This window comes from Nansenia antarctica, assembly GCF_963989245.1.
Source record: "Nansenia antarctica genome assembly, chromosome: 9".
Taxonomy (NCBI): Eukaryota; Metazoa; Chordata; class Actinopteri; order Argentiniformes; family Microstomatidae; genus Nansenia; species Nansenia antarctica.
In genome coordinates, this window is record NC_137679.1 from 30,921,804 (window position 1) to 30,947,618 (window position 25,815).

General features: G+C 47.2%; 1 protein-coding gene across 2 annotated transcripts in view; it reads left to right on the top strand.

Annotated features, from left to right (window-relative positions):
* rhpn2 (rhophilin, Rho GTPase binding protein 2) overlaps positions 1-25,815 on the top strand; it is a 33,090-nt gene that overhangs the window by 4,643 nt on the left and 2,632 nt on the right. Inside the window, exons 2-14 of one of the 2 annotated variants that reach the window (XM_080538928.1) lie at positions 329-444; positions 8,755-8,883; positions 13,951-14,026; positions 14,677-14,754; positions 14,857-14,978; positions 15,553-15,719; positions 17,224-17,411; positions 18,066-18,222; positions 19,590-19,709; positions 19,972-20,166; positions 20,522-20,598; positions 23,506-23,652; positions 25,533-25,688. In XM_080538928.1, coding sequence (XP_080395054.1) covers positions 329-444; positions 8,755-8,883; positions 13,951-14,026; positions 14,677-14,754; positions 14,857-14,978; positions 15,553-15,719; positions 17,224-17,411; positions 18,066-18,222; positions 19,590-19,709; positions 19,972-20,166; positions 20,522-20,598; positions 23,506-23,652; positions 25,533-25,688 — 1,728 coding nt within the window. The remainder of the gene's footprint in view (positions 1-328; positions 445-8,754; positions 8,884-13,950; positions 14,027-14,676; positions 14,755-14,856; positions 14,979-15,552; positions 15,720-17,223; positions 17,412-18,065; positions 18,223-19,589; positions 19,710-19,971; positions 20,167-20,521; positions 20,599-23,505; positions 23,653-25,532; positions 25,689-25,815) is intronic. The other variant, XM_080538929.1, reaches the window with a different exon arrangement.

A 25,815-nucleotide genomic window follows, 5' to 3' on the forward strand; every position in this document is an offset into this window, starting at 1 on the left:
ATATGTTTCTTGGAGCAGCTGTGGCTCAAGAGGTAGAGGCGGCGTCTAATGATCGCAAGGTCTGCGGTTCGGCGGTTCAGAAGAACGCAAGGTCTGCGGTTCGGCGAACGGAGGTCTTCGGTTCCGGCCGGCCACATGTCGAGGTGTCCTTGGGCAAAACACTGAACCCCCGAAATGTCTCCCAATGTGCGAGCCGGCGCCTTGCACGGTAGCTTGCCACCATTGGTGTGTGAATGTGTGTGTGAATGGGTGAATGAGAGGCCATTGTAAAGCGCTTTGGAATAAGGCTCTATATAAGTGCAGTCCATTTACCGTGTTTGTTCCGTAGGGATGCAACCCCCTGGCCCAGACGGGCCGCAGCAAGCTGCAGAACCAGAGGGCCGGCGTCAACCAGCAGATCATCAAACAGATGAGGATGAGGGCCGGAGCGGAGAACCTGCACAAGTACGTCTACTTCTACATTGGGACCTTTTGTCGTAACACACACACACACACACACAAACACAAACACACACACAACCTAATGAGCACACAGACATGCACACACAGTGTGTACACACACACACACACACACACACCACATGAAATGGAAAGTGTATCCAAGTCCTCCACCATTAGAGCTCTCTCCCTCCCCCTGTGAGGCTTTGTTTACAGGGGTGATTAGATAATTGTGAAGTGACTGTCAAGCACGTAGCAACTATCACGTTTCACCTAATCCTTTTTAAAACAAGTTCTTATAATAACAATCGGTGTACGGCTGTAAAAAGACACCGTTTTCACTGTGTTTGCACTAGAAGACACACACAAACAAACACACACACACCCAGACAGACACACAGAGCAGGGTTGGGACAGTAAGTCACTGTCCTCATCCTCAACCCTCAACACTTGTTGTCGTGTCATGTTCGGCCTGTGGCCTTGGAGGCTCCAACAGCCTTGTTGTCGATGTTAAAGTGAGGGTGTAGGTCTGCATCTGGACAGTAGAGACACGACCCTACCAATATTGGAGCGAACGCGTTCGCATTATCTTTGGAGTGAAGTCATATTAGATCATTCCATTGTCGGTGTCCCTACCCATGTTGATACCAAACCTACCGTCTTTGTGTTAAAGGGTTTCTCTTCGCTTCTCTGTCGCCTAATTGTCACCATTGGCAACTTTCTATCTGGCCAGAGATTCAAGTACAATGAAAAGTACAGAAAGAGAAGCTCCTTGGGACCAAAACAACCAAATAATCTCTGCGATGACGGAGCCTCATAGAGTAGCGTTCCACCCAGAGCAGAACAATGCGATGAGTCGAGCTGGTCTGTTGAGGAGGTGTTGCTGTAGCAGCAGACAGATTCTTAACAGTTGGCTGGGGCCTTTGTTCACGGAAAAAGAAAAATTGTTGCGAGAGTCTGTGGCGTTCCAGTGGGATGTTATCTTGACAGAGGCTTCAGAAAGGTGTCACCCTACAGTACTACTTGTCTTTCTACAGTACATATCGGGGGCTGGTGTTGTAGATAAGTTATCCACACAACATGAACCAGTAGCTGTCTAGATAACACGACCCCAGGGGAATGGACTGTACAGTATACTTTGAATTGCAAATGACCCAACTGGGAAACACCTCTCGGCGTGGGTACTCTGTGCGTAACATCATTAACATCAACATCACATCCTCTTAATAGTCTCAGCAGCTCAACAATGTCAAGGAAGTCTACTCCCATGCTCAGGCAAAACCCCCAGGCCTCTGCTCTCTCGCTCCTGGATCCAAGGCTAAGTTCCAGTATCAACACTATCACACCGTTTATAGTGCATGGCCAAATACATTGCCTCATTCTCAGCCATATATTGGAAATCCCCCCTCTCTAACCATCCCGTCTAATCCCAAAGTCCCTGGCCTGTGTGTGTGTGTCTGTGTGTGTGTGTGTCTGTGTGTGTCTGTGTGTGTCTGGTTTCAGGCCGGTGGCCAGTCGTCATTTTCATTAGCGGTCGACGTGCCTCAGAGACATGAAGTTCCGGTAACCAATAGTAGCCAATCTTTATTCTTTTTTTTGCATTTGTGGTGAGAGGCCGCCTCCTTCCTCCTATCTCTACTCTCCTCCTGCCTAACAGCCAATAAACACGGACCATTATGACACGCGGCTTATCAGCCTACCCCGCTGCTCTACTGTTTAGTGTGTAGCCATGCGCATTGCCAGGGCGACGGACCGAGCGGGCGGACGCAGGTGACCAGGCGTTGTTGTTGACGTCACGGGGCTGTGGGAGGCTCTCTGACTGGGCTGTGGACACTCTGATTGGGCTGGTGGAACTGGGCTGTGGTTTAACAGGGCCTGTTGCCCATCTCCTCCTCTCTCCCTTCCTCTGGTCCCCTCCAGCCTTCCCCCCCCCCCACCTCCCCTCTCCCTCATTGTGGTTCTCTGGTTTGGCTTAGGCAGGAGGGATCTGGGAGGGTCCCATGTGAACAGGCAGCAAGGCTGCATACATGCAGGTCATTATGGCCACAGTTAGAGACTGGGTTTAAGAGTGTGGAGTGTGGAGAAGGTTGGCTTGCCTACAGTGAGCTGGAGTGTGGGGGTATGGAGTATGGAAAGGGTTGGCTTACTAAAGCATCTGGCCCCGGCTGGGTGGCTGAGCCCCAAGGCAGTGTTCAGAGTCGTAGAGTCTATGCAGCCGTTTGAAACCCCCTTCTGAAAGCCGCACCCCAAGGTAGAAGAGCAAGGGGACACAGGAAGACTTTGAGGCGTCGAGACACGTTTATCACAAACTCAGTTTACAGCCTCCAAGGCTTCATTCACAAGCCAAGTCCTCATTTTTAAAGTGTTTTTTGGGTTGTTGTTTTTTTGCTCAGGCATCAAAGTAGACGGCTCTAATTACATACAGTGGGCCCCCTCTTCGGAATCCTGAATGCAGCTCTCTGTTTTTACAGACTCATTTGTGTGGATTAGGATTTCCCCCGCGTTCTGAAACCTAGTCAGATGATAGATCAATCGGAGCGGGGGTGTGATGTATGCACCTAGCAGCTCACGTGTGAAGTCACCCTCTCTGTATCCTCCAATGAAAGGAATCACACGGCCACTTGTTATCAGATTCAAAATCAATTTATTTGTCATTTAACAAAGTACAAATACAAAGACAACGAAATGCGGTTCGGCGTCTGACCAGATAGCTGCAATTGTGCAAAAGCCATAAAAGTATGGACAGATATATGTACAGTTAAGGTATGTGCAGTATGATATGTACAGAACAAGGGTGATGGATATCAATACAATATGTACAGTTAGGGTATTATGTACAGTGTGCAAAACAGCAATGGTGCAAAAGCCAGTCCTGAGTGGTATGGGGGGGGGGGGTTTCCCCACTATATTCAAATCAGGAAGTCTTCTTACCACACTGGCTCTTTCCATGCCAGCTACCTTCACTGTGTCTGTCACATGACAGCCATAACCTGACCAGCAGAACCGGCTGAGCTTGTGGTTGTCACAGCTGCGCGGGGGTGTTGCCACACACAGCGAGACTCTCTCTCACACACACACTCACTTCCTCACATTCACACAGGTCAGGGTCAAGGGTCAAACTTGTTACTGATTGCCACACACACAAGACTAGCGAGACACAGTCACACAGGCCAAGGTGGTAGTTCAAACTTGTTACTGATTGCCACACACACCAGACTCGAGGTCTGGGAGGGTGGCCGTGGGTTAGCAGCTGTGATGGGTTGTGGTGTGGGTTGAACTTGGGCCAATTTCTTCAACCTGCTTTTCTTTTATAGTGTTTGACAGTCAAATAGATCAGTGCATTTTTCATGGGGTTTTATGACATGTGGATGTCAGCGTGTTTATACTGGACACTGATAATGTGAATGACAAAATGATCGACATATATATGAGAATATTTAATCTGTACAGTATACAACCATTCTACTGTCACTTCTCCCCAAGTGAGACCTCTCTCTCTGTATGTTTACCTTTGTGTGGGGTAAGCGAGGAATGAGGCGTCCCGTCTCTGCCTGAGAGCAGACCGTGGAAAAGTTTGAGCCTCTTTCTGCTTTTGATTAGGACTGTCTAAGCCTCCACAGGAGCGGCTGTCAGCCATCAAAGACCTCTGCATTCCTCACAGTATTTCACCTCCTCAGCCTGGTACACCGTGGGCAAGGGAGAGGGGTAGATGGGGTGTGTGTGTGTGTGTGTGTGTGCGCACGTACGTACGTGTGTGTGTGTGTGTGCACGTGTGTGTGAGCGTGCGCCTTTAATCACAGCTGCAACGCAGGGTAGAGCCCATATGTGAGCATCGTGAGCTTTGTTTTGAGTTGGTTATTTGGACCATAGAAGAAAAGACACAGGAGCCCAAAGGGAAAACAGGGCGGACGGCTGTGCCTCACCTGTCTGCCCGGGCGTCCACCTGCAATGTTCTAATGTTAGCATACCTGTGGAGGCGGAGCGGAACGCCAGGTAAACTACAAAGGTGACCTGGTTGACCAACCATGCAACACATTTCTCTACCTCCCTGTCTGTCTCTTTCTTTCTTTTTCTCTTTCTCTCTCTCTCTCCCGTCTGTAGTTAGTCAGGTGCTCAGTCGGTGGTTGTACATTCCACCGCCCCAGGTGTCTCTGTAGCCTCACTCGCTCCCTGCTTATAATCTGCTGGCCTTTGTTGTATGACTGTATGAGTCAGGACCTGTGATTTATATCTTGGTCTCCCTGTCAGGTTTCTTAGTTTCCACATCCTTTTTAGATAGATAGATATATAGGTACTTTATTGATCCCCGAGGGGAAATTCAGCTCAGACCACAAAAACAGGAACAACAAAATAAAGTGACAGTTGAAGAATAGGCCAAAATAAAATAGATATTTTACATTTGGGACCTGAAATACACTAAATACGTTTTTTTTGTATGAAAGACCCACTCCAAAAAAGCTTTGCAGAAAAACCTAGCAGATTCTGAACATTACGTTGATAAAGGTTAAAGCTAGCCAAACCACACATTAGGAATTATCACAGTTTCCCATGCTTTTTTTGGTATGATTAGTTATTAATAATATACCATGAGCCGGATACAGCCCGTCCCCATAGGCCTATCTCTGTCGACCACGGTGCCAGATAACCAACCACAGCCGGTCCACTAACTCTCGCCTGAACAGTTCCCACGGACGTTGCTTGGCTCGCTACCCTCCACCTATCAGAACTGAAAGTGGTTTAGCACACTTACTTCTCTCATCTAAAGAGAGAGAAAACGAGGGAGAGAGAAAAAGGAGGAGTAGATGGGGGAGGGGATGAGGGGGGGGAAGTTGGAGTGAGAGGTGGTGTTTTGTTGTAGGCTACTGAAGGGAAACGGAGAGAGATCCAGAGAGGATGATTTACTGACCTTAAAAGCAGCTCTGTGCCCAGTCCCGGCGTTCTGCCCCAATGACAAATGTACACAGTCCTCCAAATGACCAATTACCCAAACCCAGGATCGGACACAATGGGGCCCCTCAGACGAAGGCACTCCTCAGCCTCCTGGGTCAAGCCCCTGAGCTCAGATCACTGGTCCTGGGGGACATCTGTCTTCCTGTCTGACCCAGTCCTTTATGCCCGGGTAGGGATCCATCAAGAGGAGGTGACATCTGCATTGCCGCCCCAGAGAGAAAGCAGTGGGTCTATGTAATATGTCCACATCGGTCTCTTTGCTAGCTGAGTGGACGGAGAGAGAGGCTGCAGTGTTTGAGCACCAGAGGACGGTTGTTCATCCTTGTCTGCTGTGCCTGTGGTCAACCCTGTCCAGCCTGTTTTCCCTGGGGCCTTCTCCAGATGGCCGTCACTATTAAGAACCCATTTGTGTATTGGCAAATATTTAACTGGAGGTGTAAATCACCCAGCAAGGTGAAAGTCTGTCGAACTGTCAAAGCCCCTGGGACAGATACAGATACTGAACCTAACACAACAAGGCTAAAAAACAGGTAATGTTCGCTGAGTGGGGTTAACTGTGTCAACTGCCAAGGCTCAAGCCATTCACAGTAGCAGAGTGTGTCATTGCTGGCGTCCATTTTGTGCCAGGCCGTTTGCACAGCGTCTTAATGACAAATGAGTTCAGGCTGCAATCATAGACCAGTGGCAGCCATTATCACTCATTATCTGAGACAGTTTTAACATCGGACAAGATGGAGCTGCGGTCGAAAAGTAGTTAACAAAAAAAAAAAACTTCCTTGTAAGGTTTCCAGAAAAATAAAACATTAGCTTTATAAAATTATATTATATTTTATATTAACTATATTAACTACTTATTAAGTTATTAATCTGGCAACTCTGTACCAACATGTTAATACAATGTTATAACTTTGTTACTAAACAGGTATAGGGGCAACATAATATAAACTGTTACGATGAATAACATTTTGTAATACATTTTGTACCTTTTTTAAAGTCTTGGATTGAATCGCCTATGCAAGTGAGTGTCTTGCAGATGCATTGGAACATAATATGCAAATTCGCAAGAATAACTTGGGGCTCCCCATCGTCTTCAAGAGAACTTCCTAGCCTGCCAAAACCACTTTTTCCCCGCTGGGTGTTAAGATCTCAGATGAGATCAGTCCACTTCCTGGGAAGCAGTGACCCTTTTCATCCTGGGTCTCTCCCCATCATACCAGGGCTCTGTCTTAGCTCTGACAGTTGGTCCTCTGGGTCATTGTCCTCTGTAGCTCAGTTAGTAGAGCATTGTGTAAATAATGTAAATGATACATTTTTGCGCTAACAACGCTTAGGTTGTGGGTTCGATTCCTGCTGGCACCATATACCGAAACATATATGCACACAGTGTAAGTCGCTTTGGATAAAAAAGCGGCAGCTAAATGGCATATTATTATATATTACAGTTGCTCCTTGTAGAGCTGCTCTTAGCATGTGAGAGCCAAGGAGCCAAGTCACTGCGTCTTGGCAGGGCGACATTTGGCAGAGGAACACACGTGTCCTGATGTGATGTCAGTGATTTATCTATGCGTCAGGATGATTGACACCTGCAGGCAGAGCCCTGGACAGACAGGTTAGGCAGGTGTGTGTGTGTGTGTGTGCGTGTGCGTGTGCGCGTGCACATGCGGTAGTGTGAGTCCACAGTGTCAACAGATTTCAGGGGTTAAGCACTGAGGAGTTTTGGGGTCGTCTCAGAGGTCAGACACCCAGCTGTGGAGCCGGAGACGGACCACAGCAGAGTCAGTCTCTGTCTCCATCTCTGTCTGTCTATCTGTCTGTCTGTCTGAGAACCACCTGTGGTCCTCTGTGGCTCAGTTGGTTGAGCATGGCACTAACAACAAGTGGGTTCGATTCCCACTGGGACCATATATACTGAGAAATGTATGCACTCACTGCAATGTAAGTTGCTTTGGATAAAAGCGTCAGCTAAATATATTCGTACCTGTGGAAACCTTTGTTCTATCCGGTCTGCAAGCACTTTCTCCTGTGTTTGGCAATAAAGAACTTGCTCAGACATGTTGGTCTCCTCTTTCCTTGGTATGGTAGCCTGTAGTGTACACACATCATGGGGCTTTGTATACTTTATCAGCAAAGTAGCGTAGCATGCTAGATTAGGAGCATCCTTATCGTGGTTTTGCAGTGAATAGCTGGAGTTGCACACTTCTAAAGAAGACCTCACAATAGAAGCCTTATCACCTGCACCCTCACACACCCTGACAAACACACACACACACGCATACACACACATGCCTACAGCCCCCACAGGATCCTGCCAGATACTGCCTCTCTGACGCAACACAGACATGAAAACCATCACCCTGACAATACATCCTATTTTAGCACCTCTTTTGGGCTTTGATCTATAGAGCTTCCAGCCTTTATGGGCCTTCTGCAACCCTATGGGGCTTCTAACGAGGCACTATATCTCACACGGCCAACGTCTTCTCCAGTATGTTCTATTTGGTGGTGAAACCTCACTGTTTCAGCATGTTTCTAGGGTACCCATGGAATCTTACATCCATTTGTGAAATGATCAGAATGTCTGTGCGTTAGGATCCATGGGGTGCAGGTTGAAGGTGTCTAGTGTAGGTGGTCTGTGTGATTTACCTCAGTGTCTGGGAGCTGCTTTGTTGTTGTTAGATTAGATTAGATTCAATTTCGTCATTAGACAGAGTACAAGTACTTAGACAACAAAATGTAGTTAGAGCTGTCTACTTTGATGCCTGAGCAAAAAAACTAAACCCCTTTAAACTACACCAGATTGTATAAAGTGCAAAAAACATGATAATGTAGACTGTGCATGGTATTACTATATGAAGTATTACAGGGAGTATGAATAAATGAATATACATGAGATGAATGTCAATATGATACGCACAGTTGTGAGACATACAGTTATGATATGTACAGAAGGGCAATAGGTCTTGAGGTATGTAACATGCAAGATGTATAATTAGAGAAAAGTGTATATATACATAAATATGGCTTGTGCAAACAAGCAGTAGTGCAAAAGTTTGTTAGGATTACACAGATTGAGACCTTTTAAAGCCAGGGAGGACGTTGTAAATCAGGACCGCAGCAGGACACGGAGACGTGGGTCTGCTGGGGGAGGGCCATTAGTTTTCATTATCAGCTGTCAGGGAGGCGGGGGGGGGGGGGGATTGGGGGAGAGCAGAGAGGTTGAGGCTGGTACCTGTCAGCTATGACAGTTCAGACCTATCTGTCAAAGTTTGTTTTGCAAATACTCACACACATCTCTCTTGTCCTCTCTCTCTCTCTCTCTCTCCCTCTCTCCCTCCCTCCCTGCTCTTGCTCTCTCCTGCTCTCCAGGGCGACCTCCAACAACAAAGTGCGTGAGATGGTGTCCCTGGAGCTGAGCTACGTCAACTCCAACCTTCAACTGCTCATGGAACAACTGGAGGGCCTCAACAGCTCTGTGGAAGTCTACCAGAATTCCCAGTGAGTGTACACACACACACACACACACACACACACACACACACAGTAGAAGTATCTTCAGTGTCAGTCATTTAATGAAACCAGACACATATTTCCCATTTTATATCACTTGATATGCTTCGTATACTTTAGACTGTAATAGAGAACTTCCCATTTGTGATAATGGTAAGAGTCTTTGTAAACAGTTTTGCTGGGTGCTATGGTGTTGCTGGTTGCCTCTACTTTAGTATGCAATAAACTAGAGTAAACTTGACTTGGCCTTAAGGAAAACACAGCCAGAGCCCATACACACACGCATGCACACACACATACACACCCACACACACACCCACACACGCAGACATCATTGTGGAACTACAGTAAACTTGCTTGGCTTTAAAGAAAACACAGCCAGAGCCCAACACACACACACACACACATACACACCAGTGTGGAATGCCCGAGAGGAAGAGGTCTTTTGACATGCTATGATTAGAATGACAGGCACCACAGCAACTCTGAGAGTTGAAACAAAGACTTGATGAGAGAGTGGCAGCTAATGGGGCGGCAGAGAGAGAGAGAAACAGACAGGCAGAGAGAGAGAGACCGAGAAGGAGAAAGAGAAACAGGCATGTTTGCTGGGAACCGGACTGACTGGTTGACACAATGGACGCACACTGGAGAAGCGTGGACGAGGAACCAGTGAGTTCACAGAGAGATCTATCCACTAAGATAAACCACCCCCTCACAAGAGTGATGGAGGCGCTGCACGAGTCTTCTGTGGAAGCAGGTGAACAGGCGCAGTGATGGGGACGACTCTTGCGTGCCAGAGAGATGAGCATCGCTAGGAACACCACAACAAGGAAGACATGGTTGGAAAAACATCCTCAGGTTACATATGAGCTCATCTAAACCCAAGGACACCCATTATGTACACACAGACTATTGAGCTCTGTGCTGAGAGACGAGCAGACAATGTTTTGTTTTTGTTTAGTTTTTTTTGCATTAATGTTAATAGAGACTGTGGTCTATTTCCACCACACCCCATTATTGTCCTTAAACCACAGAGGTCTTGACAGTTATAGTTCTCTGTAAACCCTCTTATCTAAGGACCGTATTTCTGTCAGGTGATATTTCCTCTCACTGCTGATAGGAAGCTGTACCTGGTGTACATCTATCAACAAGCCCCTCCAACACACCCACATCCACACACACACACACACACACACACCCCCAACAGGATGAGTCAGGGTATGCTTCTCTCAGGTGGTCCTTTTAAGAGGGGACCAGAACACCCTTAGAGCCTGCCTGTAAACTAGCTATCTGCATGCAGCCACACACCCTCTGTTGGAGGAGGCCATGCCCCCCAAGTCAACCCAGCAGAGCGGCCTGATTAGGGGGTCAGGTGGTGGCCAGGAGCCGCTGGTTCTGGCTCTGTCTCTGAGGGTCATTCTCTAGAGACGGGCTGAGGCACGTTCTTCTGACCCAGCCATCTGTTAAGAAGCCTGGTCTGGTCTGGTGTGGTGTGTGCTGGCACTGGAGCACACTCTCGTGCTCTCTCTCTCTTCTCTCTCCTCTCTCTCGCGCTCTCTCTCGTGCTCTCTCTCTCTTCTCTCTCCTCTCTCTCTCTTCTCTCTCGCGCTCTCTCTCGTGCTCTCTCTCTTTCTTCTCTCGCTCTTCTCATGCTCCCTCTCTCGTTCCCTTTCTCTTTTTCTTCTCTCGCTCTCTCTCTCTCATGTTCTCTCTCGCTCGTCCTCTCTCTTTCTTCTCTCGTGCTCTCTCTCTTTCTCTTTCCTCTCTTTCTCTCTCTCTCTCTCCTGCTGTTGATAATTTGAGAGTGCCAGCTCTTCTTTCTTCCCTCCTTGAATCACTTCTCAGACGGTCTCTCAGAAGGCCAATTAATTCACCATAATAAGGTTTGAGTGTTTTTTGCAGTAGCCAGCTCCTTCGTAGTGTTGTTTGTGTGTGACTAAGTGGGAAACCGGGTTCTCTAATGTCCTATATAAAAACAAATGCCAACCTCCTTGAGGTTGTTTAAAGCCCAGACACGAGTGAGCTCCTCACTGAGGTTGGAGAGAGGCCAAATCGACACATTGCAGTGTTTAGCATTTGTGAAATGGTCTGCTGTTGGGCTGTTTGTTGGGCTGTTTTTTCATTGTGGTTCAGAATAGCATTATTAACAGTAAATCAGAACTGTAAAAATCGGTAAAGTGGTCTGGGTTGGATTAGTTCGGGTTTCAAAGTAGGGCTCTGTCTCCTTTTATGACCTATGACCTTGCACTGAGATCACCCAGACCCAACGTCACCCAGACCTTCACGAAACCACCTCTCCCCCCCCCCCCCCCCGCCTCCTCTCCCCTGTGGTGTGAGTCACACAGGACCCAGAGATTAGACATACCACAGGCCTGGGAACAGCCTTTGTTGCTGTGCATCAATCTCTCTCTCCCATCAGTCTCCATTTCAGCCCCTCGGATCCCACAGAGACCTAGACACCTGCTCCTGTCTCTGCCCTGAGACAATGCTAACAGGAACGCCATTATGGCTCCGTACACAACAGAAGACACAGAAGTACTGCAATCACCTGTCCTCCATTGTGTGTCCAACCGGATGGGAATACCGAAAGGCCCAAAGATAGACCTATCTCCCTCTCTCGTGATCCGGGTGCTGCACGCAGGTGTCGGGGCAGAACGGTGTGTTCATGCGCTGTCGCACAATGCTTGTTCTCTCCTCACTCACCACAATGGAAGCATAGCCCCATTCTCCTACCTGTAACGTTACCTCACCGTGTCGTGGACGAGAGAGACACAGAACAAAGGATCTCCTCTCGTTCTTCGGCTTCCCCCCCCCATCCTCCCGTTCGCTTCGCCGCGCCGTCTCCCTTTCTCATCTGACCGGATCGAGCTGGTTTGATCGTGAGGTAACGTGTGACAGACAGAGACGAGGTGGATTTTTACTGTACAGTATGTTTATGACTGCAGAGCCCTGACCTTGACTTGAACTAAGCAGCTTATGATCAATCACTGTCATCTAGTAGCACCTCAAGGGGACAACTTGAGAGCTCTTGATTTTAGCACAGATACACAGAGGAAGATAAGAGCGCCTAACCATCTTAGGATGACAGCACAGGCATGTGAGGAGAGCATCCTCGACATACAGGTGTATTTGTTAGCGTCCATGTGAGGAGAGCGTCTTCAACATATCGGTTAGTTTATTACCGCCCTGACACCAAAGGGCACTCAGCGAACAGTTGGCAGAGAATTCCACCCAGGGCTTGGAGAAGACACAATATAGACCGATGACTTTCTTACCTCTACCCGTCCCCCCCTCCCCCGCCCCGCCTTCCAACCGGAGTTATGAACGACCCAGTCTCAAACTGACTGACCTCCCATTAGCTCAGACTCAAATCCCCCCCCGCCGTTTATTGCCTCTCTGGCTGGAGCTGATGAAACAGACTTATACTTACTTGAACAGACTATTACTTTTAATGAAAGGAGAGGATTGTCCAACATAACTCTCCCTCTTGTATAAGCTCCAGTGCCGGTTGTCGGTTGGTCGGACTCAGTGAGGCCGCCTCTGTTCTGTGTCTCCCACACCACTTTCTCTCCAGTGAGGGGGAGTTGAGCGGAGGAGTAGGCAGAGGAGGCTTTCAGCATTCCTGGAGATCGGCTAACCTTTAGGAGATGTCTTCAAGCTCCACTAGAGACTCAGATGTTACAGGAAGCATAACGTTCGCCACGACATCTCCAGACTCTTTCACGTCTGTCACACACGTGCTCAGTGTGAACCTGCTCTCATCTGTGATGAGAACAGGGCGCCAATGGCGAAGCTGCCAATTCTGGTTGTCTCTGGCAAATGCCAATTGATCTGCACCGTGCTGGGCTGTGAGCACAAGTCCCACTAGAGGATGTCGTTTGGTCAGAAACATGCACACGAGTAGCCTGCTGGAAGTCATTTTGTAGGGCTCTGGCAGTGCTCCTCCTGTTCCTATTTACACAGAGGAGCAGATATCGGTTCTGCTGCTGGATTATTGTCCTTCTCCGGCCCTGTCCTGCTCTCCTCTAACGGCCCGTCTCCCTGTCCTGCTCTCCTCTAATGGCCCGTCTCCCAGTATCTCCTCTACGCTCTTGAGACTGTACAGCAAACCTTATTGCGACGGCCCGTATGGATGCGCCATCCTGGAGGAGCTGGACTACCTGTGCAACATGAATGGGCTGCAGGTACCGCCTCATGCTACCAGTCGTGACAAAGGCACTAACAAAATGCAAAATTACAGAAAGCGATTTACATTATAGTGAGTGCATACATTTCTATCCTGTATGGTCCCAACAGGAATCAAACCCACAATCTAAGCATTGTTAACGCCTTGCTCTACCACCTGAGCCACGGAGGACCACTGAATGATGTTTCTCGTTGAATTACAAAAACTAAACAGGGATACTAGTGGATCACTAGGTGAAGAACAAGAGCAAAATGGTATGCAGTGCAAAGCCCCCAGGGAATTCACTGGAAGTGTACATCTATGTGCTCATGCCAAGACCATGAAGTAGTCATTTTGAGCTATTAAACTGAATGGGTTTAGGCTGAAAAACAGGACAGGACCCAACAGCTTGATAAAAAAAAAAGCTTTGTGGTCTATTTCCACCACACCCCATGTTATCCTTAAACCACAGGGGCCTTGACAGTTTTCGTTCTCTGTAAATCCTCTTATCTAAAGACCGTGTTTCTGTCAGGTGATATTTCCTCTCACCGCTGATAGGAAGCTGTACCTGGTCTATATCTATCAACAAGCCCCTCCAACACACACACACACACACACACACACACACACACACACACAAACACACATTGTGTGATTTGATCAAGGTGGATGCAGATAATGGAGTCCACCTTGTTGTTTGCTATGGGTGGTGGTGCTGTTGTTGTTCGTGGTGTGTCTGGGTGAAAAGGCATGCCTTGTCGTCAAAGGGAGTTCCCTCTGACGTGTGATCTTATATCATTTGATATCCGCTCTCTAACCCCCACTGTTCAAAAATAGTCATATTTCACCTCTCAAACGTACAATGTAACTGTTTTCTCATGTGTTTACAGAGAGAGCTCCAGCATCCCTCTCATTCCCCTGGGCCTGAAGGAGACCAAAGAGGTGGATTTCTCTGTCGCTTTCAAGGTACAGCATTTCACTTTTTCACAACAATTCACAACCTAGTAGTAGTAGTTCAGGGGGGGTATTCCATCAATGTTGCTAAAGGAAAATCCAGGTTTATTCTGATAAGTCTCGTGAGACTTGTAAAAAACAATCCAGGCTTATTTTGATAAATCTTGCGAGAGATTGATGGAGGGAATAGCCCCCAGGTCTTTAATCAGCCAGGAAAAACAACAACATAGCCGTGTCAGTGTGAGCCTGCTTGTAAATGCTTTCATGTGGATGTTTGCAGTATTTAGGTGTCACTAGACATAGCGACACAGGTTGTTTGTATTCGGCCCACTTAGAAAAGCCTTTCATTACCACTTAGCTAATGACTAGGTGTCATTTTCCACCTGTCTGGCACCAAGCCAATTGCACCAGCCGCATCGCCTCCGTAGCTAGAGGGACATCCGCTGGGTTAAAGGCTACATTGAGGGAGTGGAGAGAAATGAATATCAACATCTAGGCTATACTGATGATAGAGTAGGATAGGCTGGTTGTTTGCTAGCTATAGTAGCTTTGTTCTCTGTGTCTCTTTACATGGTGCTTTTGAGGTACTGTTATGGTTTGGAGTTTGGCTACTGTGACTCTCCTCCCTAATTGGGTTGGGTTGTTTTTTTGTTTTTTTTCAGGACTTCATCCTTGAGCACTACAGTGAGGACGCAGCCAGCTACGAGGACGAGATCGCTGACCTCATAGACCTGCGACAGGTACTACTCGTGTTCAACCTGGTCAACAGATATATTCATCTTTTATTATATATATATTTATTGCATGCGTTTATGTAACCTTCTCCACCCAACTCTCCGCAGGCATGCCGCACTCCCAGTCGTAGCGAACAAGGGATCGAGCTGCTGGCCAAATACTTCAGCCACATGCCTCTGCTGGAGAGCCGCTTCTTCTCCCCCACCCGCCAGGGCGTCTTCTTCACTTGGTACGGTCCTCCTCAGTGTCTCAAATACCCTGTCAGTCATGGTATGCTCCACCCCGGGGGGTTGGAATGAATATACAGTAGCCAGGTGTGCTCGGTCTAGCCATTTCAACTCGATACACGATATTCCAGGTGCCCTCACACCTCACATTATAATACCATGCAGTTGGTTGTTTCATGCTAAATAACCACACGGCCATATCTAAATGAACAGGATATACAGTACATACTTCAGCAGGTCTAACCTGTTGGGTCCAGTGGTCTAGCACCGCGGTCTACATTGCACACATATTCCCATGTCGGCATGGGTTCGAATCCGGCCCATGCCCTGCTGACATGCCCTGTTCTCCTTACTTTCCTGTCTATCTTCACTATCTCTATCCAATAAAATAAAAAATATGGGTGGGATATACTGCTCCAAACCTGTTGTGTCCATGTGGTTACTTTGTGTGTTAGGGAATCAATAAACCCTCAGATGACTGATTTCAAGGTTTTCCCAAGAAGAGCGGTTGGTCCGCGGTTGGTTACGGTGTCGGGTGGTGTTGTCATCATTGACTCTGTGCCTTGTCTCCGTCAGGTATGACTCCTTCACGGGCGTCCCCGTGTGCCAACAAAACATCTCCCTGGAGAAGGCTAGCATTCTGTTCAACATCGGAGCCTTGTACACCCAAATCGGCACGCGCTGCAACCGGCAGACGCGCACGGGCCTGGAGGACGCCATCACAGCCTTCCAGAAAGCAGCAGGTGAGAGGAGGTCTAGGGCCCTGCTGTCTGAGCGTTCCTGGTCAGGTCATGTGGTCAGCCGATGAGGGAGTCGTCGTCCCATGTAGTGAACTCATGTGATTTACTGTGCCTCTCTCTCAGGGTCTCTTTCAGAGACTGATAGTGTTGACAGAGCGTGAGAGAGCACCTGTGTGTGTGTGTATGTGTATGTGTATGTGTGTGTGTGGTGGGAACTGACGATCTTTGTTGTTGGACCAAGCCTGAGAGCGAGAGAGATAGTAGGAGAGAGAGAGAATTCTAAAACACTAGCTCCCATGACTGTCATCGTCAGCCCGGGGGTGACTTACTGGTGAGAAGGGCTGTCTAAGCAGTAATCCACAGCCTTCAAAACTAGATTCTGCTGGTTTTAGACACACCTGCTGCCTAACACAACACTACTGTGCCATTGTTGTTGGTCACCCTCCAAACACACTAAAAACACAATGCTCCATTATCCTCACTACCAGGAAAAGCCCATATGTCACTCACATCCTCTACTTATGAATAATAATGGAGGTGTGTGTGTGTGTGTGTGTGTGTGTGTGTGTACGCGCGCCAGTGCCAGAGGCTGCCAGTCTTGCAACCAAAACACGCCTCTCTATCTGTGTGTGTGTGTGTGTGCGTGTGTGTGTCTATATATCTCTGGCTGAAAGACACCTGGCCTGTTTCCATGGAAGCAGGATTCCAACCCCGCGCCATGTGAACCAGTTTCCCTATTGTTGTTGTTGTTTTTCGTTTCTCTGAAAAACCCAGACAGAATCTTAATAGAATTACGGTCCTGCTCGACGAGGTCGGCGCGATAATTACAGCACTTGTGACTGCGTCCCTCGGTGTAATCTTCACTGTCATGTCATAATTGAGACGTCTACTATATTATATAAAAGCGTTATTATTGTTATGGAAACCTGTGTGGTTAGTATTCAGTGAATGTAATAAAACAGGAGGAGTAAGCAAGATGTCGCTGTCTCAACTCGAGCTTATCATGCAGAACGTGAACTCTGTGGCGTTTGGCCAGGGGAACACGAGAAGGTAAGACGCTGTAGGACCCAACTAGCATAAGCAGAACCGCTCATGGAGGCCTCGAGGATGACTCCTCTGTTATTATCCTGTCTGCAGCTCCCTCCTGCCAGCTTTTTTTAATGCCCAAAATAAGAGACTCAGCCAAAGTGTACAGTAGATTACAAAAATGAAAGTTGAGTTTGAGTTTTGGAGTTAATACATAGGCTTCAGAGGGAATGCGTTGTAGAACAGCATAACAGTAATGGCGGGGTTGTGCTTCATGGCAGTTTATCTACCGGAGTGGAAATGCCGTTTGACAGCATGATTCCACAGTGAAAATCCCCAAATATCCAAGCGTTTTGTTCGGTGGAGAGGGAAAAAGTGTTGCCTCACAAGTGACTTCAAAGCGGAACGAGGAACGTTGGAACAGTGGTGTTGTGACGCACATTGATCTTCCCACTTTCTTCTGTTTTTTCCTGGTCCACAGGCATTCTTAACCACCTGAAAGAGACATTCACACACACACCCAGCTACGACATGAGTCCTGCCATGCTGAGCATGCTGATCAAGATGATGCTGGCCCAGGCCCAGGAGTGCCTGTTTGAGAAAATCGCCATGCCGGGCATCCGGAACCAGTTCTTCTCCCTCATGAAGATGGCGCAGGAGTCTGCCAAGGTACAGTCGGATATCTCTATAGATAGTCTACACACACACACACAGTACCAGGTACTGCATATGTATACATATATATGCAGAACAGCGACTTTATATCATAGACATATTAAATCGTAATATAGAATAATATAAATACATTATGATATGATTGATAGCATGGCGACAGGTTTATAAGTTTCATGATCAATGATAAAGCCAGTCTTCTAAAAGCCAGACACGTACCGTCTCTGTGCACGTCGAGGTTGGTTGATTGTAACAATCAGCTCATTCAGATGGGGGTTATTTTTAGCCCTCCACAGGGTGTCTCCATTAACAGTCTCTGAATGCCACCACCAGTGTCACGTTCCCCAGCCCCACTTAATTCTCTCTGGGCAAAGAACAGTTCATGTACGGTACTTGGGGGTAGTGGTGGCCTAGTGGATAGGGATAGGATAGTTGGTGATCAGAAGGTCATGAGTTCAAATCCCAACCTGGGAACACGACCACTAGTGTGCCCTTGAGTAAGGCACTTAGCCCTAAGTTATTCCAGGGAGACTGTCCCCATAATCTTTCATCGCTTTGGATAAAAGCATCTGCTAAAATGTTGAAATGTTAATGTACTTGCTGTAACATGACCTCCCCACCCCCACCTCCCTCCATCCCCTCTTCCCCCAGGTTGGGGACACGTACGACCAGGTGCACCAGTCCATGATCCAGACCCCCATCAAAGACAACGTGCCCTTCTTCTGGTCCACCATGGCCCAGGTCAAAACCAACCACTACCGCTCCCTGGCGCATTACTTTGTGGCCACCGCCCTATTGGACCACCAGCGTGAGTGAATCAGCCAATCATATCCCTTTTATCTGTGATTGTGAGAAAGGGAGGGATGGAGGGAAGGAGGAAAGAAGGAAGGGAGGGAGAGGGATGGAGCTGGGTGGAGAGAGAGAGAGAGAGAGAAAGAGTTGTATAATAGTTATTGGCAACTTGCCTAGGTAGACCACGGTCAGGTGCCTATAACCTTTTAGTGGAACAGTGAAGTTAATTCACCACACCTTCTTCTTTCATTCCAAAGAGATATCAGCTTGTCAGGTATCCGATTTTGAGTAGCCGTTAATGGCCTGTCCTCACTAAAAGTATCTGAGGTGGGGGGGACAGAGAGACAGAGCGAGCCTGGCCCAGGCTGGGCCAGACAGGCCCAGTTACATAACACCTTTTTTTGTGTTCAAACAAACCTCCCTCTCCTGCACTGAAAGGCTGTTTCTGTCCTCCAGCTCTGAGGACCACAGCCAACGGTCATTTAACAAGACAGATAAGGAAATTGTAACCCTGCGCTGTCGTCAACAACCCCAGGTGGCTCCAGTTGAGGGAGAGCAGGGCTTCTGTTACGTCCAATGCCACCCAGGACATAGCAAAATGGGACGGGATGTGGGTGGGTGGGAGGCGGGCTGGGATGGGGAGGATGGAGGGGAGGGAGGGGAGGAGGGAACTACCTCATTTAGCCCTGGCCCACACTTTGGCAGTATATGAGGAAATTCCTGCATCCTACAGAAATAGTAGTGCTAGATAAAATGACAAACGAGGAACGCACCGGACCTTTAGTCACATTCTGTCTAGTAACCGGGCCGCTGCGTTAGACTCAAGACTTGTTCAACCGTACATCACAAGCAGCATTTTCCAATATCTTTGGATTTGCTTGTGAATGTGTTAGGGCCATTTACCCCCCCCCCCCCCCCCCCCCCCCCCTTCAGGATTAGTCACACAGTCATCCCAGTGTGAAAAGTTTGCCTGTGATTTTCTTGTTTGTTTAGTTTGCTTCCTCTGCTTGGAACCAGTTGCAAACTTATCTGAATCTTCAAGAGCTGGTCACACAGGATGCATTTAAAGTCACTCTAAATGACTGGGAGGCAGGCACATCTGGTTGGAGATGTTTTGACTGATTTATATTGCGCCTGTTTCATCCCAGATGTTGACGATTTGTGACGAATCAATGTTTTTGATATTATGATTCTGTAATTATTCTCTGTTTTCATTGTAAATGTTTGTACGTGTGCAACCCTGTTAATTGTGCTGCCTGTCTTGGCCAGGACGCTCTTGAAAAATAGATTTGTAATCTCAATGAGGCTTTTCCTGGTTAAATAAAGGTTAAATAAAAAAGTGTGTGATGCCTCATGACTGTGGCCTTGTCCCTGTGTTGGCAGTGAGCCCCAGCGATGACGAGGACCAGCAGGAGAAGGTCCTGTCACAGGTGTATGACGCCATGCCAGACGGCCACTCTGCCCTCGACATCCTGAGGAAGCGAGAGGAGCGGCGAAGCTTAGGTGAGTGAATTACACATCCCACAGTCCTCAGGGCCTCAGCGTAAACATCAGCCAATTATTATTTTTTTTTTATATATATTTTATTTTTTTACACTTTCTACTCTGTGAACTTGAGTTGATCACACAATGGAAATCATGATGATTGACTGGTTAAGCTCTGCACTGCACTTTCAGCACATATATCTTGAGTGTATTACGAGTTCTGAAAGTGGCATGCCCTCCTGACCTGCCCGTCCCTTCTCCACCTCTCCTCCTTCCCCAGGTAAGGCTCACCTGAGCAGGGCCATCATGGGTCATGAGGAGGCACTGAGGATCCACGCGCTGTGTCGCCACCTCCGCAAGCTGGATGTCCTCCAAGACATCCTGCAGGCCAGCCACAAGCGCTCGATGGGCAAGTTCAACGAAAACAACACGGATGATGAGTTCACCGACTACCTGCAGGCTCCTGACATCATCTGTGAGTGACTACACAAACTAAACAAAGAGTCTTATCACCCGTGTTTGACTCCCCCCCCCCCCCCCCCCCAATTACTGTGGTGTTTGTTCTATTTAATTGTCAGTGATAATGGTCTTAGATTTGATTATCGTCACAGTTGTTTGGTTGAATTCTGTGCGTGTGCGTGTGTGTGTGGGTGCGTGCGTGTGTGCGTGTGGAAAATCACCATCAATAGCTTAGTTCTAGGTACATATATGATTCAATGTTTACAGTGTCATCACCCAGCCTATAAGCTCCTCTGTGGAGGAGGAAGGCTATCCGTGGTGTTGTGATGACAAACACACCGTAAGATAACGGCTTCTTTGTTCTTCCTCAGCGAAAACGGAGCACAAGGCTGAGATGGAAGTGCCTGTGTCCACTAAGGTGAAAGTCACAGACTTTTTCCAAAAGCTGGTATGTGGGTTACTAATCTTCCTCATTAACAATGTTCCCTTTTCATATATACATATACAGTATGTGTGTGTGTAAATGTATTTATTCAGAAATCGGCATGACTTAGCTCTGGATTTGTGCTTTTCTTTAAAAAAATAAAAGTCTTCTGAACACCCAGAGCTTGTGTGCTGTTTCTGAATGCAATACTCCAGAGCTGCACTCTTAGAAACAAATGGTTCTATCTAGAAAACAACCGTAAAGTGGTGAAGAGAACCGATTGAAGAAAAAAAATAAAATCTTCCTAAGAGTGCAGTAAGGCAGTACTAACATTAACCATAGAGGGAAGCGCTTCAGAACCGCCGTATGCTCTGATGATCTTATGATGTTATTCTGGGCTGTGTTTGAAAGGCATAAATTAGAATTGTGAGTTAGTTGAACTCGCAATTACAAATTATGCTCCGAAGCAGCTAGATTTATGGTTGTGACTGTAGGGTGCAGTGACAGGGGGGTGTGGCCGGCGTCAGCGTGCAGACACACCCGGTTGCTCTGACAAACCTGTTTGGGTGTTGGGGCTGCATTGGGTTGAAGGTGTGGCCTAGGTCGGGGTTGTGGTTCAGGGTTACTGTCAGGTTTGCTAACACAGTCCTCAACGTTATCGTCCTCCCACTTCATATGGTAAAAGTGTGACATACTGTCACAGGAAGAGTGAAGGGCAGCTCAAGTTTGCTCGGGCTGGATTAAAGTTCTCAAAAACATATCGTAAACTTTAACTCTCAAAACCTTACCCCGAGAGTCTTAACCTTTCCCCCCCAAAAGACGATGATGATGATGATGATAACACCCCAAAAGTCACCTGAAATCACACTTGTTCCGTATGCCTCAGTACAGTATATCATGGGTTTATGGCGTGGTGCGTTCTCATCGGCTTGCTACAGTCGCTCTCTGAGCCTGATAGGGTAGAGATCCCCTTTGGCTGTGTAGAACAACGACAGAGGATGGAACGTAATCCTCCCGTATCTGTTAGATCGCCATGGCGATAAGCAGAGCGTGAGCCAGGGTTCATACATGCCTGAGAGGATCTGAGTGGATTTACATTACATTTTAGTAGATTCCTTATTCCAAAGCGACGTACAACAAATACATTTGACTAAGTAAGTGAATCATCTATCCATCAGTCTTAGCAGGAAGAAGTAATCTATGCTCAATACATTTTTATTTTATTTTTATGACATAGGAGAAACAGTACAGGGGGGTAGTAGATGTCTCAGGAGAAACAGTTAAGGTGTAGTTAAGGGTGTAGTTAAGGGTCTTCAGTCTCTGGCGGAAGATGGGGAGTGATTCTGCAGTTCTGACAGCCGTGAGAAGCTCGTTCCACCAGTATCGTGAAGATCTCTGTGTTTTGTAGTGTGTGCAGTCCTTGAGAAAGCCATGAATTAACATACAGTAACAGCACCTTGAACTCAGTTACCAAGTCTTCATTTGATCAATATCAAGTGTCCACTCAAAGTTAAGATTTCACAGTTTTCATCTTGAATGACAACACTTATTTATAGTGGTTTTAATGAGTATGAGGCAAACACGACCTGGTGTTTTTCTCTTTTAATCACCCTCTATACTCTGTTACCCCGTAACCGCGCACTAACAATGGTGTTTGAATAACAACACTCAGGGTCTCCATGGCAGCAGGGTTTCCGTTAGAAAAATTTGCCGTCGGACATCGTGTCCGGGAAGAATTCGATTTACCGGACAAACGTGATATATTCCGGTCATCATATTAAAATATAATAAAAAATATTTTTTCTTCTTCAAATCTAATATAGCTGTTTGTCGCGGTGATTACTGTTGTGTAGCGGCCTATATATGCCATTTAATGTCTATTTCTCATCCGATACGATTAGATGCGAGCTATATAATAATATAACATGATTTGACGCATGCGCGCTATGCCATGCGTCAAATCCAGCGCTGAACGGGTCCAGCGCTGAACGGGCGCCTCACTGGGAACTGAACAGACAGCATCGATCAATGAACGGACTCCACATTACGTTAACTGAAGTTTGTTAAATTGTTTGGGATTAATGTGAGTTTTCTATTTTCTCTTTCCAGTTTTACCCTTTTTTTTATTTTTTATCAATAAAACAACGTCATTTCTATAACCAGGGGGGTGTTCCATCGACGTCGCTGGAGGAAAGTCTGGGCTTGTTTTGACAAGTCTCGCGAGATCTATCAAGATATGCCTGGATCTTTTTAAGAGTCTCGCGGGACTTGGCGAAGTAGGCCTAGGTTTTCCTTTGGCGACGTTGATAGAACACCCCCCAGGTCTCGCTGGTTGAGAAGGCATTTCGTTTAGCTGCCTGTCAAATCATACTTAGGGGATAGCCCTGTAAGCTCATACGGGTCTGTATGTCGTCCTGAAAACCGGCTGTTAGATCATATCGCTGAAGTTTGTCTCCATCTTAGTGTAAATGTTGTCCGTTTCGTTTGTTATCCTTGTTATTGTGCGATAAAGTTAAGGCTTTCCGCTTCGGGCCACCATTTTCAGCTGGGCACCGGACACACACACACTCGTGCACGCGCGGCACTGCCCGAGAGAGAAGGACCCGCCCCCTTTGGTTAGCCTATAGGCTGGCTGGAGGGGGCGGGTCCTTCTCTCTCGGGCAGTGTGTGTGTTTGGTGCTCAGCTGAGAATGGTGGCCCAAAGCCAAGTTGAATACAAAATGTGAACTTTAGCGAATTGTATTCAAATTGTGCTTAGAGGGAATTATTTTCACCGGACATTTTGTCCGACGAGTTTTCAAATTGTCGGACTTCGACAAATTTTACCGGACAAAGTCCGGGAATTACCGGTTAACGGAAACCCTGCATGGCAGGTAACCATAGTGACCTGTGTGCGTCTCTCTCTCTCTCTCTCTCTCTTCTCTTCTCCAGGGTCCTCTGTCGGTGTTCAATGCCAAGCAGCGCTGGACGGCCCCCCGCACCGTGAGGGTGCATCTGGAGGACGGCGATCTGGGCTTCACCCTGAAGGGAGAGCCACCTGTCCAGGTGCACTCCCTGGACCCCCTCTGCCCTGCCGCTGTGAGTAACACCTCCTACAGCCTAAACCAGGGGGGAAGGGTTATACTGACGCACTCGCAAAGCACAGAGAAGACAAAGGGGGAAGGGTTATACTACTGACGCACACATAAAGCACAGAGTAGACTAAGGGGGAAGGGTTATACTGACGCACACATAAAGCACAGAGTAGACTAAGGGGGAAGGGTTATACTGATGCACACATAAAGCAGAGAGTAGACTTGGGTTTTGATGATGCACACATACATACTGAGGTTTCAGTCGAGGTCAACTGCCCTCACATCAATGACTGACACATTTAGTTAGAAGGTAGACACCATTAAGTTTAGGGGCTCATATTGACAGACATATGCTTTGTTCGTGAGTCACGGATACAAGACCGGTACGTACAAGATAAAGTTTACATCCGAGTTTCACTCAATGAGTTACCATTGTAACCAAAGGATAACACAGCCAATCTGTCATTACTCAGCAGTCCCCAAATAGTCTGGTAATGCAGTGAACAGCCTTCAAACCATGGGGTCAATCGGTCGCCTGGCAAGCACGCTGCAAAGTGGCGACTTGTGGTACTGCTGTAATTTTCACTGACTGGTTCTGCCTAAAAAGACAATTGCCAATGTAATTCCAATGGTGGAGTCTGTATTGTTCCTGGCCGAATGAGATAGATTCCTGGATGACTGTGATGTTCTATAATTACTGGAAATTACGCTCATGCCTTCTTCTTGGCGGATTAGCGACACAAGCTACTATTATTGAAATTAATTGGGTGATGTCAAATGATGTCTACTTATGTCTTACATTGATTGCTTCAAACACAGTTGGCCAGCAGACTCTAAAGTGTTGCACAGAGCCATGCCATCACCACAACATCTATTCAAACTTGAACATATACTGTCCTAATATTCTTTCAACAATATGGTCTCTGCCCAGTTTCCCTAATTAAAATTCTGTTGCCATTATAGTAACATTTCAGCACAAACAAAACCCAAAATGGAAATCTCTGAATTCCTGGAAAGATATGCAGCGTAGGGCCTTTGTTTTGTTCAGGAATGAACCCCCCCCCCCTGCCCGCCCACACCCTCCTCCTCTGGCTAATTTAATTAAAGTTTGGGGAGCTTTTGCTCCTGCAGTCTTTTCAGTCAGAATGCTCATTAATATCTTTTAACAAAGCGCAGGCCCTGATTAGGCCTGCCAGGCTGCTTGTAGAAAGGGATTAGCAACATTACATAAGGCTCTCTCTGTACCCCCTCAGGGGTGCTCACTGTTGGCCAACTCTTTTTTGACTTTAATGAACTTGATTTTGAATTGAATTGAACTCCATTCAACTGAATTTTATGCTTTATGATAGATCGATTGTTCTTTTGAGTTTCCTTGGCACACTCCAACCCTAGACATGTAAATAAAAGGCTTGGGGTTAAAGTGGATCAACAGAGGCCCTGTTGATAAAGTCATGTTTCCTACAGGGCTGGAATGAGTGGTCTGTCACAAACAGGTCTTTGACCTTGTGCTTTAGAGCGTTAGACACACAAAATCTCTCTCGTACGCACGCGGGCACACGCACACACACACCCTTCCTCCCTAGCACCATAAATGCTTTGCCCTCTTGATAAGTGTGTTTGTTTTCCACCATTTCACTGCCAACAATTTCACAACACTGTCAACGCACTATATGTTTGCTCTCGCATACCGAACAGTTTCACCAATGTTAAAGCATGTGGCATCAGGGACGAACTGAATCTGTCGCCCTACAGATAATTCCACGACTGTAAACATTGACACCGTGATAGATTGAGCGAGAGCCTTTCATTGGGCTGCATTTATGGAACTGCCCCCTCATTAACCCCCCCCCCTCCTCTTTTTCCCTTTTATCTCTGGTTTCCCAGGCGGAAGGGTTGAAAGAGGGTGACTACATTGTTACCGTTGGCGACAAGGATTGCAAGTGGATGAGCTTGAGCGAGGTGATGCAGCTGCTGAAGGACGTGGACGAGGAAGGGATAGATATCCGCGTCGTCAGTATGATGGACAACGGCCTGCCCATGGTGAGCCCCCCTACCACACACACACACACACACACACACACAAAACATTCACCCCTCCTATTGGCTCTGAGGAACCCAGGAAGGTCAACCTTCATTTAGTTTCTGATCAACAGTGGCAGGTAAATTC